At 36.0% G+C, this 15,592-nt stretch overlaps 1 protein-coding gene across 1 annotated transcript; it reads right to left on the minus strand.

Annotated features, from left to right (window-relative positions):
• Nucleotides 1-9,784: 9,784 nt before the first annotated feature.
• LOC127791728 (mechanosensitive ion channel protein 6-like) lies at nt 9,785-13,758 on the minus strand. The gene is made up of 6 exons (XM_052321704.1): nt 13,033-13,758; nt 11,693-12,843; nt 11,342-11,465; nt 10,916-11,209; nt 10,570-10,772; nt 9,785-10,465 (listed from the first exon to the last, which is right to left on the minus strand). The coding sequence occupies exons 1-6, from the start codon at nt 13,756-13,758 to the stop codon at nt 10,183-10,185; spliced, it is 2,781 nt and encodes a 926-aa protein (XP_052177664.1). The 3' UTR covers nt 9,785-10,182.
• Nucleotides 13,759-15,592: the final 1,834 nt, after the last annotated feature.

Raw genomic sequence — 15,592 nt, forward strand, 5'->3', positions numbered from 1 at the left:
GGGCTCAAATTCTTTAGAGATGATGTGACTCAAGATAATTTGACTTCTCTCAATACTCTCACGCTCCCTTACCTTGAGTTGGAGACAAAATTTTGGGCCAAACAAAGATAATGTTGGGCTTAAATTTTTCGGAAGTGAAATGAGTCGAGATATTCAGAGTTTTCTTCAATATTCCAAGATTCGAATATCTTGGATCATGCCAGGTTCTTCAAAATTAGGATATGAAAGTTAGATTCTATGACTTGATTTTTAACTCAAGACGGGAGAGATGGTACTTGTTTTCTTGTCATTCATCAATATATAAGGACACACGATACGATGAAATTAGTTATTTTATCAAAATAATTTAGTAATTTTATCTTTTTGAGAATTCCCTTGTCAAGTTATATATTAATTAAGATAAAAAAAAATCCAAACTAAAATCATATATGCATGTGATAACATGGGGAAGCAAATTAATCCTGCATGTGATAATTAATCTTATAAGATGATCGGTGCTTTGGTTGCATACAATACATGTTAATTATTTGAAGTTGGTGCATATATATATATGGGGGGATGCACCATATATATTGCTTATAAAATGGACAAAAGATGTTACATTTTCTAAATAATTAAGCACCAATAACTCTTATATTAATTAATTAATTAAGGTGGTTGAGATGACATGCTCCTTAATCGATCAACGACTTTACCCGAAAAACCGGCCAACGGCAAAGACACAACGGACCCAGAACCAGAGATTAGATTAAATTTAGTGCTTAATTAGCGCTAATTAAGTGATCATATTATCCTGTTGTTTGATTAATATTTCTGTGTCGTTACTTTTTTTTTGTGGGTGTGCATATAAAGTTGGGGCACAAGGAGGGGACAATGTGGGTGCCCATATTTCTTGAGGATTTTGATGATACACGTGCATCTGCATTGCATTCTCAACACAAAGAGGATAGGGTCAATGAACTCCAAAAACAAGGGCACCATACCCCTTAAAACGACATCTCATGATCACCCTTTAGAACAAGTATCCTTACCCTTTCTTCTATCTCCTTGGGAAGAGAGTGAGAGAGAAGAGTATTGGGTAATAGGAAAAGACATGCAGGCCTAAGAGGGTGTTTGATCAAGTGATTTGGCCATTTATAAGTTATGTAGTATTTTTTTTGTTAAGTATTTGATAATATTAAGAAGGTGTTTGTAAAAACGCTATTAGCAGCTTATTGGGTCGATCGATTAATTTATTATTTTGTTCTCAAATATTTTTAATATTTATACATTTGTCTCTATTATGAACGTTACATGTTATTCTCCATTGCTCTCTTCTCCCATCTTTCGTTGGCTTCTGGCCATTAGTGTCATCACCCTTTCTCCTTAACCGTCGTCGCCATAGTCCAGTTGGGCCGCCGCACGTTGCCTCGTGTTAGGTCACGCCATCGTCGGATTTGCTTCCAAATTCGCCATCACAAGCTGCCCAGTGTCATAGACCCTCTTCCATTACTGTTGTCGCCTCTCTTCCATAACTGTCATTGTCGTCGTCCAGCTAGGCTGCCGCAAGCCACCTAGTGTTAGTGGGTCGCGCCATTACTGAATCTGCTTCCAAATCTGTAGCCACAAGCTGTCTTCTATTTGGGTTGTGCCATCATCTACTGTCTAGTATAAACATTTTAGAAATAATTTATTTAAATATTAATGTTTTAAATGTATTAATAAAATATAAAATAAAAAATTATATATAATGTATCAACACATATATTTAATATTTTTATGAAGTAAACCTAAATTTGTAAACATAAAATATTGTATTAATATATTTTTTTAATAATTATGTATAATTTATCAACTTGTAATTGTAAGTATTTTATCAATTAAAAATTAATTTATAATTTTTTTTATAAAAATAGTATTTTTATGAATTTTATTTGTATTATTCAATATCATGTTTATTTTAGTCTTTTTGTCAAGTTCTGACAAGTTATCAGCTTTTACAAACCAAACACATAACTATTAACTAATAATTTAAAAGTATATTTATTTAAGCATATTATTGACTTAAATGCTACATATCTTTTATGCTAAAAATTAACTAGTTTAAAAGCTCAAATAAAAAACGATAAGCCAAACAATCTCTAAATAATGGGAGCAAGCAAAAAATAAGGTGGTGAGTTAGGGAGATATTTGAACAAGAATGTGGGGACTCTAGTTTGGAGTTGTAGAGTTCGATATCCAATCAATTTTTTTAGTGGGTAACGACATATGAATTTAAAACGAATTTGATATTAATAGAAATGTTCAAAAAATCGACCACTCAAAACCAATCGAAACGCGCAACTAGTCAAGGTGACCTAGCTAGTTGTCCTTACATTCAAGAAAAGGTGTTAAAATGTGTTATGTGAAATCTTATCGGATCGGAGTGATAAAAGTGATGTTGGATAGCAGCTACAACATTTCTGCATAAGGACACAATTGTGGGATCGATCAATTGAAGTGTGTGGGATCGATTAAAGGGTTGGATGTATATAGTGGGCTTTGGCAATGATCCACATATTTGCCAAATTGCCAAACTGCTTTAATTCTTCTTCTTCTTTTGTGCACTTGTACCTGATAATGCATGTGAATCATTTTGATCTCCACTTCCACTTGAAGCCCTTCATCCCTTGTTGAAGCAAAGCTCGCAATTCCCATGGCCAATCTCCTTTTGCAATGAGCCTTTGGACCCTACTACCAATTTGACATTGAGGTTGGTCACCCACTCACTTTCATCTCTATAATGCTAATTATGTCTTTTTTTTGTTTAAAATTATGAAAAAAAGAATAATCGTTAAATATAGCATAGACGTGCCTTTATCATTACGTAAAATATTTTGGAACGACATTAGTTGCCCTTGTAAGGTATCGGACGCGTGTACGAATTCGGGGAATTTTTTTTTTCTCTAACGTGAAGAATGTGACAAATTACAATTAGTAGCCATATTAAATGGCAAAAGGGGATGTAGAAATTGCTTGCCGTGAAGGAGATTGAAGGGCGGGGTGACGTGGAGTGTCTTGAACGTACCAAAATGGGACACGTCATGACCCACACGGCGCCGGCAAGGTGTCAGCAGCCGCAGAAGGGCACTTGGATGTCCACAGTGGTGGCCAACATGGCCACATGTTCTATCCAATCAACCCCATCTTTTACTCTTTGCCATCCATCCCTTTCTTGTTGGAGCACTATATATATATATATATATATATATATACACATATACATGTCCATATGGCCAAGCCATGCATGGCAACAAGTGGTCAAACCTTGATATTATTATAGTTTCTCACATGTCACGTGTACTATGCTGCTGGCTTGAATTGAAAAATTCAAGCGATCGGGACATAATTTATCCCATTTTAATTTATTAATAATTGACGTATTAATCATTTAAAACATATAATAGAAAAACTCACGTATAGAGCAGTTTAACATAACATCATTTCTTTTATTAATTCTCCTTCTTACCTTTAACCTCGTGAATATATGACAGTTGACATACATCAAATTCGAATCTTATAACATCTTAAATCTCTCTCAAAAAGATGTGACTCACTATTGAAAGAGCATTGCTATACACAAATTTGGATAGCGAGAAAAGTTAATTGCCTAATTAAATTGGTTAGATTCCAAGTTATTGTGGGAAGAGAGGAAGAGAAGGTGAAAAAGAAAGAGAACAATGCAGCCAAATGTTATTAGCTACAGTAAAGTACGTAAATAGTTCGAAAACGTTGTATCGGTATTTTTGAACCATTTTTAAAATGAAAAATATTTTCCGTTTCGGAACTGTTTACACTTATTTTTAAAAAATAATATTTATTTTTTTATTTTTATTTTGTATTAAAAATATTTTTTATTTTTATTTTCGTACAATTTAGGTGAACTGGGCCAAGTAATGGGCTTGAATGGGAGGTCTAGTCTTGCTGCTTTCTGCCCTTGAGGAGGCCCACCTCCTTTTCCCACGTCCACACTTGTTGGGTTGGGGGCTCTGAGCTGACCCATTGACAAGACCAAACCAAGCTCGCCTCGAGGATAAAATGTCGCTTATAACCTTATCTAAACACTATTTGACTATAAAAATATCATTGTCAAATCAACACGACACCAGCTAATAGGCTAATAGGCTATGCCATGCATGAAAAAATTCTTTACAATAATGTGAATCGTCTTCGTAATGATGTAATGGCAGCGTTGTTTGGGGGAATATGGTGCTAACGTGTGTTGTATGAGGGGGCAAGACGCCTTGGGTGGATGGCTATTATTGGCCAGAAATGAACTGAGGCAACATAACATTCTGCATCCGCTTCCTACTTTGCCCAATTATTGGAGCTTCTTTGGGGTGGGGGGTGTTCCTGTTAGCCCCTGATCTGAGACTGGGCAATTCTCAGCTTGGACACATTATGAGGGCAACCTTTAATAATTGGGGCACAAGAATATTCCGGATATGGATGCCATTCCAATCCAAGGAAAGACATAGGACGCATGCCCTTCTATCTCCCTCCTTCTATCCATTTCTTTTGATCATTATGCTTTGCATTTGAGTGGTCTTGGACTCCCAAAAGATCTCTCCTTCATTTTAGAGTAGTGTAATAAATGAGTAAGATAAAATTATATGAAGATAATTTATACGTAAGATTTAAGATAATTTATTTAAAAATAAAGAAGATAAATTTATTTAAAAAATTTAAAATAAGAAATTACATGACTTCTTTTCAGATAAATTTAACAAACATAATGAAAAGTACTTTTGTTTAAAATATTTTTTATATACTACTTTTTTTTAGTCTATATCTTAGTTAACAAACACTACTTAAATTAAAAATAAATCCAAAAAAAAAATTATCGATGCAAAACGAGATGTAAATTAACAAATATTAGTGACATTTAAGAATAATCGTGGTGTCCATTAGACCAATTGGGAAGATGATTTGTGGGTTCGCAAAATTTTGAGTAATGGGTTATATGAATCGGATAATCACTAATTACTATATGAATTTAATTAAAGAATAGTATACGATTCTTGTCATTTCTTTTTGTCAATAAATAGTTCATGCCCTAAATGCCAAACCTAACCCCCCCCCCCCCCCCCCACCAAAAGAGGGCTTTCATGGTCCAAACGGAAACTAAACCTACCCAACAAAATGTTAATTATTTCCCCCAAGGCCTTTTTGGTCAAACCCTAGTCCCTAAGACAAAAATCCTTATCCTTTATGATCCTCCTTATCTTAATTGCATGCTATATGTGGACTGTTCTTCTATCCAAAAGGCATGTACCTGTTGTGTAAATAATATAATATTATATGAGCTTTAACCTTGCTTATCTGACTCATTGCCACTCCTTCGCCGACCAAATTACAGAATAACAGAGGAGATTTATTTAGATTTAACTTTATGTCACGTTTTCTCTTTTTTTTACTTTTTTTCATAACTGTCATCACCTTAAATCAAATTAAATCATGCTATGGTACCTGCAAAGTTAGGTAATATTGTTTGTAACCTGTACCATTATATACACAGAATAATATTTTAATATTATGAAACCCTATTAGTTAATAATTTTTATAATAAGATTTAAACTCATAATTAATTGTCATCTAATGAATATTTAATTAATGATAAAAAGTAGGTAAAATGGTTTGTGAATTATTATTATAACTAAAAAAATAATATTTTAATTTAAAAGAAAAACATGGGAAACAAAAGGATCCTTCTTTAGATAATTATTCCCATAAAGCCTCGAATCAAGGACTTTACTTTTAAAAGAACCAATTGAAAGAGACGTTTTTGTAAAGTGATTGGTTGATTGAGAGAGAGAGAAAGAGATCTTTTTTTTAACACTGGGTAACGGCTCAACGGCTAAAACCGGCCACACTGGAATCGACCGTTAAATTCGCGCCACGTCTGGGAAAGCAAATAGAAACTTCGGATGCAAGCCGACAAATCCAGAGAACCCATGAGCAAACGTGTGCGAGAGCCGAGTCTGTCTCACCCACCCACTCACCGACACCTGTCCCCTGCCGCCCCTCCGGGCCCCGCCGGACCTTCCGCCGAAATGCGCTCCGGCCGGTGGTCAAGACGGGTGGTGGGCGCGACCCAAATCCACCAATTTGCTTTCTGTCGTTGGGGATCTGGACCAATCAGCTCCTCCCAAGTGGAGCTCGCTCACTTATTCGTTTGAGATTTTATTGAATGTCAAATCTAATCAATCAAATACCCCCAACTTACACTCCTTCCGTATCCCGACAGCACAATAATATTTGATTCATCTTGAGCAATGCAGCCTCGTCACGTGTACAGATTCCTCACACTCGACGATACATTATTTGTTTGCTCAAGATAATTAAATTCAATTTTTTTTTTAAAAAAACTTTAAATATCTTAACTCAGGTGGATTATATATATAAGGGTTAAGACATCCTATTTATGCCCTAGGTATAGATCAACTAGTAAAGGAAGAATTCGTTAGGGTGTTGCTCTTTAGATCCTCAGGTCTCGTGTTCGAGTCTTGCCCAAAAAATAATTCAGTAGATAAAGAGCGATCCTAAAAATAAAAAAATACTTGCCGCCCTCACGTTTGCGGTTGTGTTAAGGGTTGAAACTTGCTTTCTGGATCTCCTAATTTACCTTTCCTGCTGGAATCGTAGAGCCGAGCAACAAGGGCATGAGTGATAGTGCGTAATTTTTTTTAAAAAAAAAAAGACATCTCATTTATAAACACTCACTACATACTTATTGTTATTAACCCTTACTAACTTAGTTATCAAAAATTATATCAAGAGACTATCACCGTCTTTTTCAGTTTTCATGTGAAAACAAATTCTGATGATCGATTTCATCCATCTTCACAAGCGATCTTACTAAATTATTAAAAATAATAATATATTATTTTATTACTTACTAAAACAGTGGCTATATTAAAAAAAATATTTGCTAAGGGAACATCAATAAAAATATTAAATTAATATAAAAATTGACCTAACTTGAACTCTTAGCACTTTTATTTTAACATAAATGAATGGATTTGGTACATCCACAGACCTTATACATCCTCAAAGGCTTCAGAGTGATTAACCAATTCTGTGGGCCCGGTATTTGCTCCAAATCCGACCCAACTCAAATAAGGTTAATTTTATCTCTCCGATTCGGGTTTCATACGTTTGCTTGTATTTTTAAGTTAATTGATCGAAGTTAAATAAAATATAATTATTTTTACTCGACAATTAAAAAAAACCCAGATTAGATTAAATGTATTTGTAAGTACTTGAATGAGGTTTAGGCCCAAATGCCTTAATCGGGCTGGAGTGGGCTCCACAGGAAAGTTAATGTTGGGCTTCGGTTTGGACTTTGTAGTTAAATGCAATTGCCGTAACTCGGCTGGGGTGGACTTGGCAGGGAACTTAAAGTTGGGCTCCAGTTTGGGCTTTGTAGGCCCAATTCACTATCCAATACTGGCCTCATCAGGGGTATTCTCGTCATTTAACATAAATTTACTCATTAAATACAAGAAAAATTTTATATGCAATCAATTTTTTTGCTCTCTACACCCATTTTTTGAGAAAAAGACATTTTTATCCTTACTTACAGCCACCCGGCATCGTACCTTGCTTGTAGCCACCCATCATCGCCAGCAGTCGCCCATCATTGCCGGAGGTCCAAGCTTCCACTGACTGCTACAACGAACACGGTTGCCATCAATTCCCACCTTTCATCCATCATCACACCCATTTTCCTCTTTCTTTCTCTTTCTAGGAAAAAGATAAAGAAAGAGAGAGGAAAATAGGTTCAGTGAGAGCGATGCCGATGAAAGAGAGATAATGGGTGCAATTATGGGTAGGAGGTAGAAGTTGATGGCAGCCACCGGCAGGGGCGTAGGCCGCCGGCAATGATAGGTGATGATGGTCGACGATGAGTGATGCAAATAGATGGCTATGTACAAGGGTAGTTTTGGAAAATAATTAATAAATTACAGAAGATGACTCTGAAAAGCAAAATAGTTGGTTGTAAATAGAATTTTATTTAATACAATGACTAAACATATGATTATGGTTGCAATCAAACTGAACTGAACAAAATTTCGCTTAGATGAGGCTCGCCTCAACTCGAAACCAATTTCTAGGCTCGAACTTGAAGTCAAACTCGATTCATGTGAACCAAGTACAAGCTCAACATTAGCTCGGGTTCCCTAGCAGGCTCAAGCTTGCCAAAACTTGTTATTTTGATTAAACCTAATTTGTTATTTTGCTTTATTTTATATATATATATATATTAATTATGTTAAATGATTAAATTAATATATATAATAATTTTAGGCATATCTAAATTAAATTATTATTATAATAATTTAAAGTTTGATAACTTTATGTTAAATAATATATTTATAAAATTATAAATAAAAGTATTAATGTATTTATAAATGATTTTGTTTACAAACTATTCACGAACTTTTAATCGAGCATATTTACATGTTTCTGATTGAGTTTATTAGTATTCACAACTCTCTAATTGAACATATTTGTGAGTTTTAACAAGCCGAGCTTTATTAAGCTCAAATACGATTTGTTTACAAATCAAATTTCAAAATTAGGTTAAAACTCAACTTATTTACCTTAGATAACATTTGTTAAAATGTGCAAAATAATAGAATATCAAGATAAGACCGAAATACTTTCCGGACTAAGATATGGAATGGTTAAGATAAAATTAAGAAATATTTTATAAAATTTTATTAAATTATTTGTTAAATTTTTTAAAATGCACTATAAGACACAATCATCATTTTTTTTTATCTGTGAGGACCAAAATATGCTTATTCTTGAAGGGTGAGAGATAAACATATTTTAAAAAATCAAAATAAAAAAGTCATGACTTTTTTAAAGAGTCACCAGTTAAGTATGAGAAATATATTGAAAATGACAAATATTGAGAATGATTTCTATATCTAAACTTTTTCACTCTACATTTTAGTTAACAAATACTATCTTAACGAACAAGATTTTGTCAAGCCAACACCGAGCTATTTGTGAATGACTCGGATCATTTGCGACTCTAATTAAACTCCAATTAATGTACCTTAAGGGGGCGTTTGGTACGGGAGAAGTTTTTAAATTTCTGGAATTCATGATTCTTGGGAATACTCATGAAAATCTATAATTCCTAGGATTCATGCAATTATATGTTTGGATAGATTTAAACATTCTCAGAAATCTTGAGTATTCTTTTATAAGAATCTTACACATTCTTTTTCCAAAATTACCCTTATTTAATTTTTTATTTAAAAAAGATAATTTTCTTTTATTATATAAAATATTGAGACCCACAATATCTTTAGAAAATAAAAAAATATTATTTTTTTACACATTTTGTATATATATCCATAATATATATGTTTGTATGAATATCTACTTTAATATATATAATATTTTATAATAAATAATATAAACATATTATAATATTTTTATATTTAATATAAATATTATATATATATATAATATGTTTGTATGGGGTTATAAAAGGTAAGGGATATTTTAGTTTTTTTATTTGTTAAAAACATTCCCAAATCCATGAGAAACTTGGATTCTCAATCCCCATGAAAATTTTTTTGCGAGAAAATTACTTAAAAATTATTTCAGATAATTTTATTTTCTAGAATTCTTTTTTAAAAAAAGTTATACCAAACATGGAAATACAGATTGTCAATCTAATATTCTCATAAATTTTAAAAAATTTTCTGTAGCAAACGCGACTAAGACAAATTAGGAGAAGAGGGAGAAAGTAAAGTGAATAACATATATGGCTAATTTTGCCCAGCCCTCCAAGTGGGAAACCGAAACCCCACCCAGAGGCTGCGGTGGAACCGTGTAATATACAAAATTACAATAACAACGTTGTTACAAGGCCTTGTTTGGTTATCATTTTTGAAAACTGGCTTTGAGACAATGCATATGTACGTTTGGTGAAAAAATAATTCTAAAAATTGTTGATCTGAAAACCACCCAATTTACAAAACAACAAATTTTTTTCACTACCTTCAGAAACTATTTTCCAAAAATTTTGATTCAAGAATGCAACCAAACGGGCCTTATAAGAGTGAGTCATTCAGGCAAAGAAGTGCGAAGGGGCTACCGTGGGGAACGAGTTAAAGAGCAGCCTTACTGGTGCTGCGCCTAGAAGGCAACGACGGAAGGGGTAGAAGTCGGGGAGTTGGCCGGCGGCATGCTGCGGATGTTGATATCGAGCGGCAGCAGCCGGTATTCCATGTCAAGTTCTTTGAAAATCTTGACCATCTCTTCGGCCACTTGGGCTCTCCTCTGCCACTTCTCCCCCATGTCTTGGTGGTTCATTCGGTGCCTCATCCAGACCGACATTTTGATCATCTTCAAGTCTTCAAGGCCCATCAGCACCACCAACGGGGAGGCGTACCAGTGGTCTTTTTTGCTTTCGATGTAACTGCCGCGGCATGATAAAGGGCGTTGCATGAGGTTCCGATTCCCACCAAAAGCAAAACAAAACAAGAAATGGTAATAGTACATATGCATGCAAGTCTCAGTTACCTTGTTATCCTTTGCTTCATGAGGGCAATCTTCTCGGCAGGAGTGGCAACATGCAAGAAGAATTCGACAGAATCGCCCATATCAGGGCTGCGATAGTAGTTGCTGATGGGCTTTGTGGCGAGAGTGCTGTTTGGGAAGATGATCTTCTGGTTGTCATATCTTAGGAAAACTGTTGTTAAGATGTTCATCTCTTCCACTATCATCTGATCATGAGAATCGTGAAATTCTCTAAACCTCAGACGCCCATTAATTAACTAACTAACTAAACAACAAAGAAACTAAAAAATATAATTTAAGTTTGGGAGAAGCGTGTTCTCTATATATATATATATATGTATATAGGTACCTGAACCCCATCAATCTCACAGCGGTCGCCGACATCGAAGGGGTGCATGACGAACACGAAGATGATGGCCTCGAAGATTGTCTTGCAAGTGTTGCCGAACACGAACGCAGCGACCACAATCTGAGAGCTTATGAAGAGTAGAAACTTGCTGGTCGCGATCCCCAGAATCAGCAGGCAAACGATCAATATGATGACGCCGATCAATACATTCACCATCTGGTGGAGCTTGTTCACAGCTGTTTTTGTATCGTTCAGCGTCAGGGCCAAAGCTTTCCGTTCCCTAAAGGAATTAACCTGCATCAAGCATCGGGTTAACCCAGAAGGTTACCTTATATTCTATGTGTAATATTTAGAGCATTTTATATATGTATATATATATATATACATACATATGAGCAATATAGTGGGATTGATTCTTCTTCTTACCACCCAGTTCTTGAGTGTAGCCTTGCTGATTTTGTCACTGTCAGGAGAGCCTTCCAAGAGAGCCATGGTCCTCAAAGCCTCGTCTTGTTGCATGAATCGCATCACATCATCTAGGTATATAAACCTGACAGACACATACATATATGCATAGCACAAACATATTCAAAAACTCCTCATGTTTCAACACAATAGATCGAGAAGGTAAATAAACACCTTTAATTATCTGGAATGATACGAGAAGGAAAAGTAGCGATTGGAGGGTAGGGAGAAAGAAACCTTACCATTCTTTATTATGAAGGAAATAGACAAAGAAGAGATATATTATATATATATATATATATATGAACATACTTGGAGCCCTTCCTGGTCACGTTATGGAAAATCTTCCTGGAAGCAACTTTAGCCTCATATTCACTCCTAATCTGCTGTTTGTTGGAGTCATCATTTGATGATTCAAGGATCTGTTCATCCAGCGTTGTCAGCACCCCATGCCGGACAATCCTCATCAGTCTCTTCATGTTCCAGGCCGATATATTCTTGGGACTCAGCTTGTGCAGATTATCAATGGAGATCCCCTCGTCCTGGCTCAACCTCTTCGAAGCTGCTATGGAGAATTTCGTGCTTAGACTTCTGGGGGGCGCCATGTTGATCACCCTCAGCTCCGGCGGCAGCGTGGCGCCTGCGTTCTGCAGATGCTGGATCTCCGTCATTGCCCTCTCATGGTCCTCCTTGGCGTTCTGCAAGTCGACCAGAGGCGGTCCGGAGAGCGTTTCGATCACGTATTGGTTGAATAGGGATTCCTGGATTCGGTCGAAGAAGGTGCTGACATGGAAGGAAGATGCTAGAACCTTCACCATTAGGGTTTTCACCAGCCACAGCACCGATCCGACCAGGAAACAGAATAGGATCTGGTTCACAATGGCGAGGAACTTGTTGTTGTGGGTTTCCTTTTCCACCCTGTCGTCGAACAGACAGTGCCAGGCGATCAGAACAAGGCCCAGCCAGATGCAGTTCTGGACCGCCCTCCTCACACCGTAAACAAAGTACAGAACGCGTTTTCGCAGGAGGAAGTTGCGCTCGACGAAGAAGACAACGATTCTGATCCCCCAGCCCGAGACCAACCGGCCACAGATCAAGACGAGGATCATAACCTCCCATTTCCACCACGCCAGGCCTCGGACCTTCTTCTCCCTCAATCTCTGAATCGAGAGGCTGCAGATTAAAGCGGCGACGATCAATATGAGACTGATCCATTGGAGCAGAGTCAGAGCGTTTAGGTTTTCTCTCTTGTATTCCTCTGGAATGTCTTCGTCGAACAATGGATCGTCTTCTTCTTCCTCCGGCGGTTTTCCTATCATTCCGGAGGTTATCCCGGACCTCAATGGACCGGAGAATTTCGGGAATCTTCCGGATCTAGGATCCAGCTCAGGCGGGTCGATCAATCTGGACTTCGTCTTCGTCCTCATCATGCTCGTCTGAAACGACGACGTGCACCTCAACACCTGCAGTTCAGGTAAATTGTAAAATATAAATTGCTAATGTTTGTATCGTTGCATCCATTGATGAAACTTTCCGTAAAGTTGTGTTCTTTCATAAAATGGATCATCCATTGGATGCATGAACAATTTTGTCCATTGGAAAATATATATTTCTACATGCATATCTCTGGGCCTTTTTTATTTATTCATTACCTCTCCTCCGCCATTATCCACGGTCCCGGAAAAACGAGGAGACTGCCGCCGGCTAACTTTTTCGTCATCTTCTTCGTCGTCATCGTCATCGGACGATTCTTCGTAACATCGTCTTTGGATAAGTCCGGACTCCGTGGTGGACATATTGAACGACGGAGGCTGAAACGAAACCTTGAGCTCCTTCGACGTCGAAACGCGGTGGTTGCGGTCGCGGTTGTTGAAACTGATACTGTTTCTGTTGAAAACGGGACTCTCAGCGAGCGGCGGCGATTTGCGGGATTGGCGATCGTGGTGGAGGAGGTCGTTCATCATATCCAGATCCATGTCGAGGTACTTCTCGCCGCCGGCCATCCTCTGCTTGGTCAAGAACTCGCCGATGAGCTTCGACGGCGGATCGTCCGCCTCCCCGCTCATCTTGTCCTTCCTGGCGCTCGTGCCTTCATCGTATTTCCACAATCCGTAGTTCGCCTCGCTCAAAACCCTAGGTGTGGCAGCCCCGTCGTCGACACCGTCGATCTTGACAATGATCTCCCGCCCGCGGTCGTTTACATCGCCGGCGCCGTTCACCTCGCCGCAATGCCGGTGATCGTCGCGCTGCTCGGAGAGAATCGGCTGTTCCTCTAGAGATAATGCATCTTCTGAAGTTCCGGCGGAGATTTTTCTGGAGTGCCTATTGTAGGAGCCATGAGACTTGAACGATTTTTTGAACGAAGAAGGAAAGTCCATCTATCTCTCTATCTCTCATCTATCTATCTATCGGTGTGTATTGTTATAAATTGAGACAGAAGAAGAAGAAGAAGAAAGTTTGAGAAAGAAAGATGGTTTAGATGTGAGAGAGAGAGAGAGAGAGAGAGGAACAGCTGGCGGCCAAGACGCCATGGCCGCTCAACACGAGATTCATGCCGCTCTGCACGAGAGGTGCTTCTTTACTGATCAATCAAGACTTAAAATCTCGGTTACAATTACAAATTTTAATATTATTAATTTAAGTTTTAACAGCACATATTTTAATTTGTATTCTTTAATTTCTAATCCCCCTATCTTAATTTATATTCTTTAATACATAAACCAATCATCAACAATTAAAAAACATGACGTTTCATTCTTGAAATACAAAATATTAAAATTTAATATTTTAATTATTAAAAATTATTATTTTAAATTTTTACTATGATTAAGAGTAAATGGATTCATTATAAAAAAATGTCACTTTAGTTACTTAGGATGTCATGTTAATGAGATTAAAGATGCAAAAAAATCGATCCACTACAAAAATCAATCTAAATGAATTGTGCCTAGTTGAATAGCACGATTTTTACGGTTCAAGACGGTTTGAAGATTTCTCAAACCGTCAGTTTGTGATTTGAGGGTTGGACGGTTTGAGAATTTTTTAATAATTAAAATTTTTAAAATAAATTAAAATATAAAAGGGGTAAGGGGCCTTGTAGCTTCGTTTCTTTCTTATTTTTCACTCGATTCCCAGCGTCGACCTTCCTCTTTACCTTTGTCGCCAATTAATTTGTCGATTCAATCCAAGATCTGGTCTATCCATCGCCGCCGGTGAGTCACCTTCGACAACTTTATATTTTATTTGTTTTTCACTTTGTGTTAATTGTCAAACGGCCAAGATCTGGTCTAAAGCGTCATTCGTTTCTTTCTTATTCTTTGGTTCTTCTTCTCTGTTCTAGCTCTCAACCCAACGCCGACCTTTATTTTTACCTTTAGCAACCCACACCAACCCGCACATTCAGCAAACCGCGGAAACATACACCAAATCGCATATGCAATTTGGCGCGGTATGGTTTCAGCGCACCAAACTAGACGGTTTGATTTGGTTTTATAGAAAAATTACATATGCAGTTTGGCGCACTAAATTGGCCAAAAATCAATCAAACTTAACCATGCACGCCCCAAAGTGAAAACACATTAAATTATGCTTAATATATAAATATAACATTGATCCCTTAACAATTAAAAAATTTAATATTTGTTGGTTATTATGAAAAAAAAAAACAAATTTGATAAAAAAATCTAAATTTTATCAAAAAGTACCTAAATTTAATGAAAAATATTTAAAATATTCAAAAAATGCCTAAATTTCATATTAAGAAACCTAAAAATTTTAAAAAATAAATAAATAAAAAGATCTAAAAATTTAATAAAAAACCTAAAAATAATTAAAAAAGAGCTATTTTTTTTAAAAAAAAGTATCTAAATTTCATAAAAAATACCTGAAAATATTCAAAATAATACCTAAATTTCATAAAAGACGTAAAATATTCAAAAAAAAATACCTAAATTTATAAAAGACCTAAACATTTTTATAAAAAAAAATACCTATATTTCATTTTACATTTTTTATTTTTTGGTATTTTTTATGAAATTTAGTTTTTTTTAATATTTTTAGGTCTTTTTAATAAAATTTTAGTTTTCTTTATAAAATTTTAAGGTTTTTTTTATAATATTTTTAGGTCTTTTATTAATTTAGATTTTTCCATCAAAATCTTTCTTTTTTTTCAAATCAAAAACTATGTTTATATTTATGTATTGAACCTAATCT

The sequence above is a fragment of the Diospyros lotus genome, chromosome 15, assembly GCF_014633365.1.
Source record: "Diospyros lotus cultivar Yz01 chromosome 15, ASM1463336v1, whole genome shotgun sequence".
Taxonomy (NCBI): domain Eukaryota; kingdom Viridiplantae; phylum Streptophyta; class Magnoliopsida; order Ericales; family Ebenaceae; genus Diospyros; species Diospyros lotus.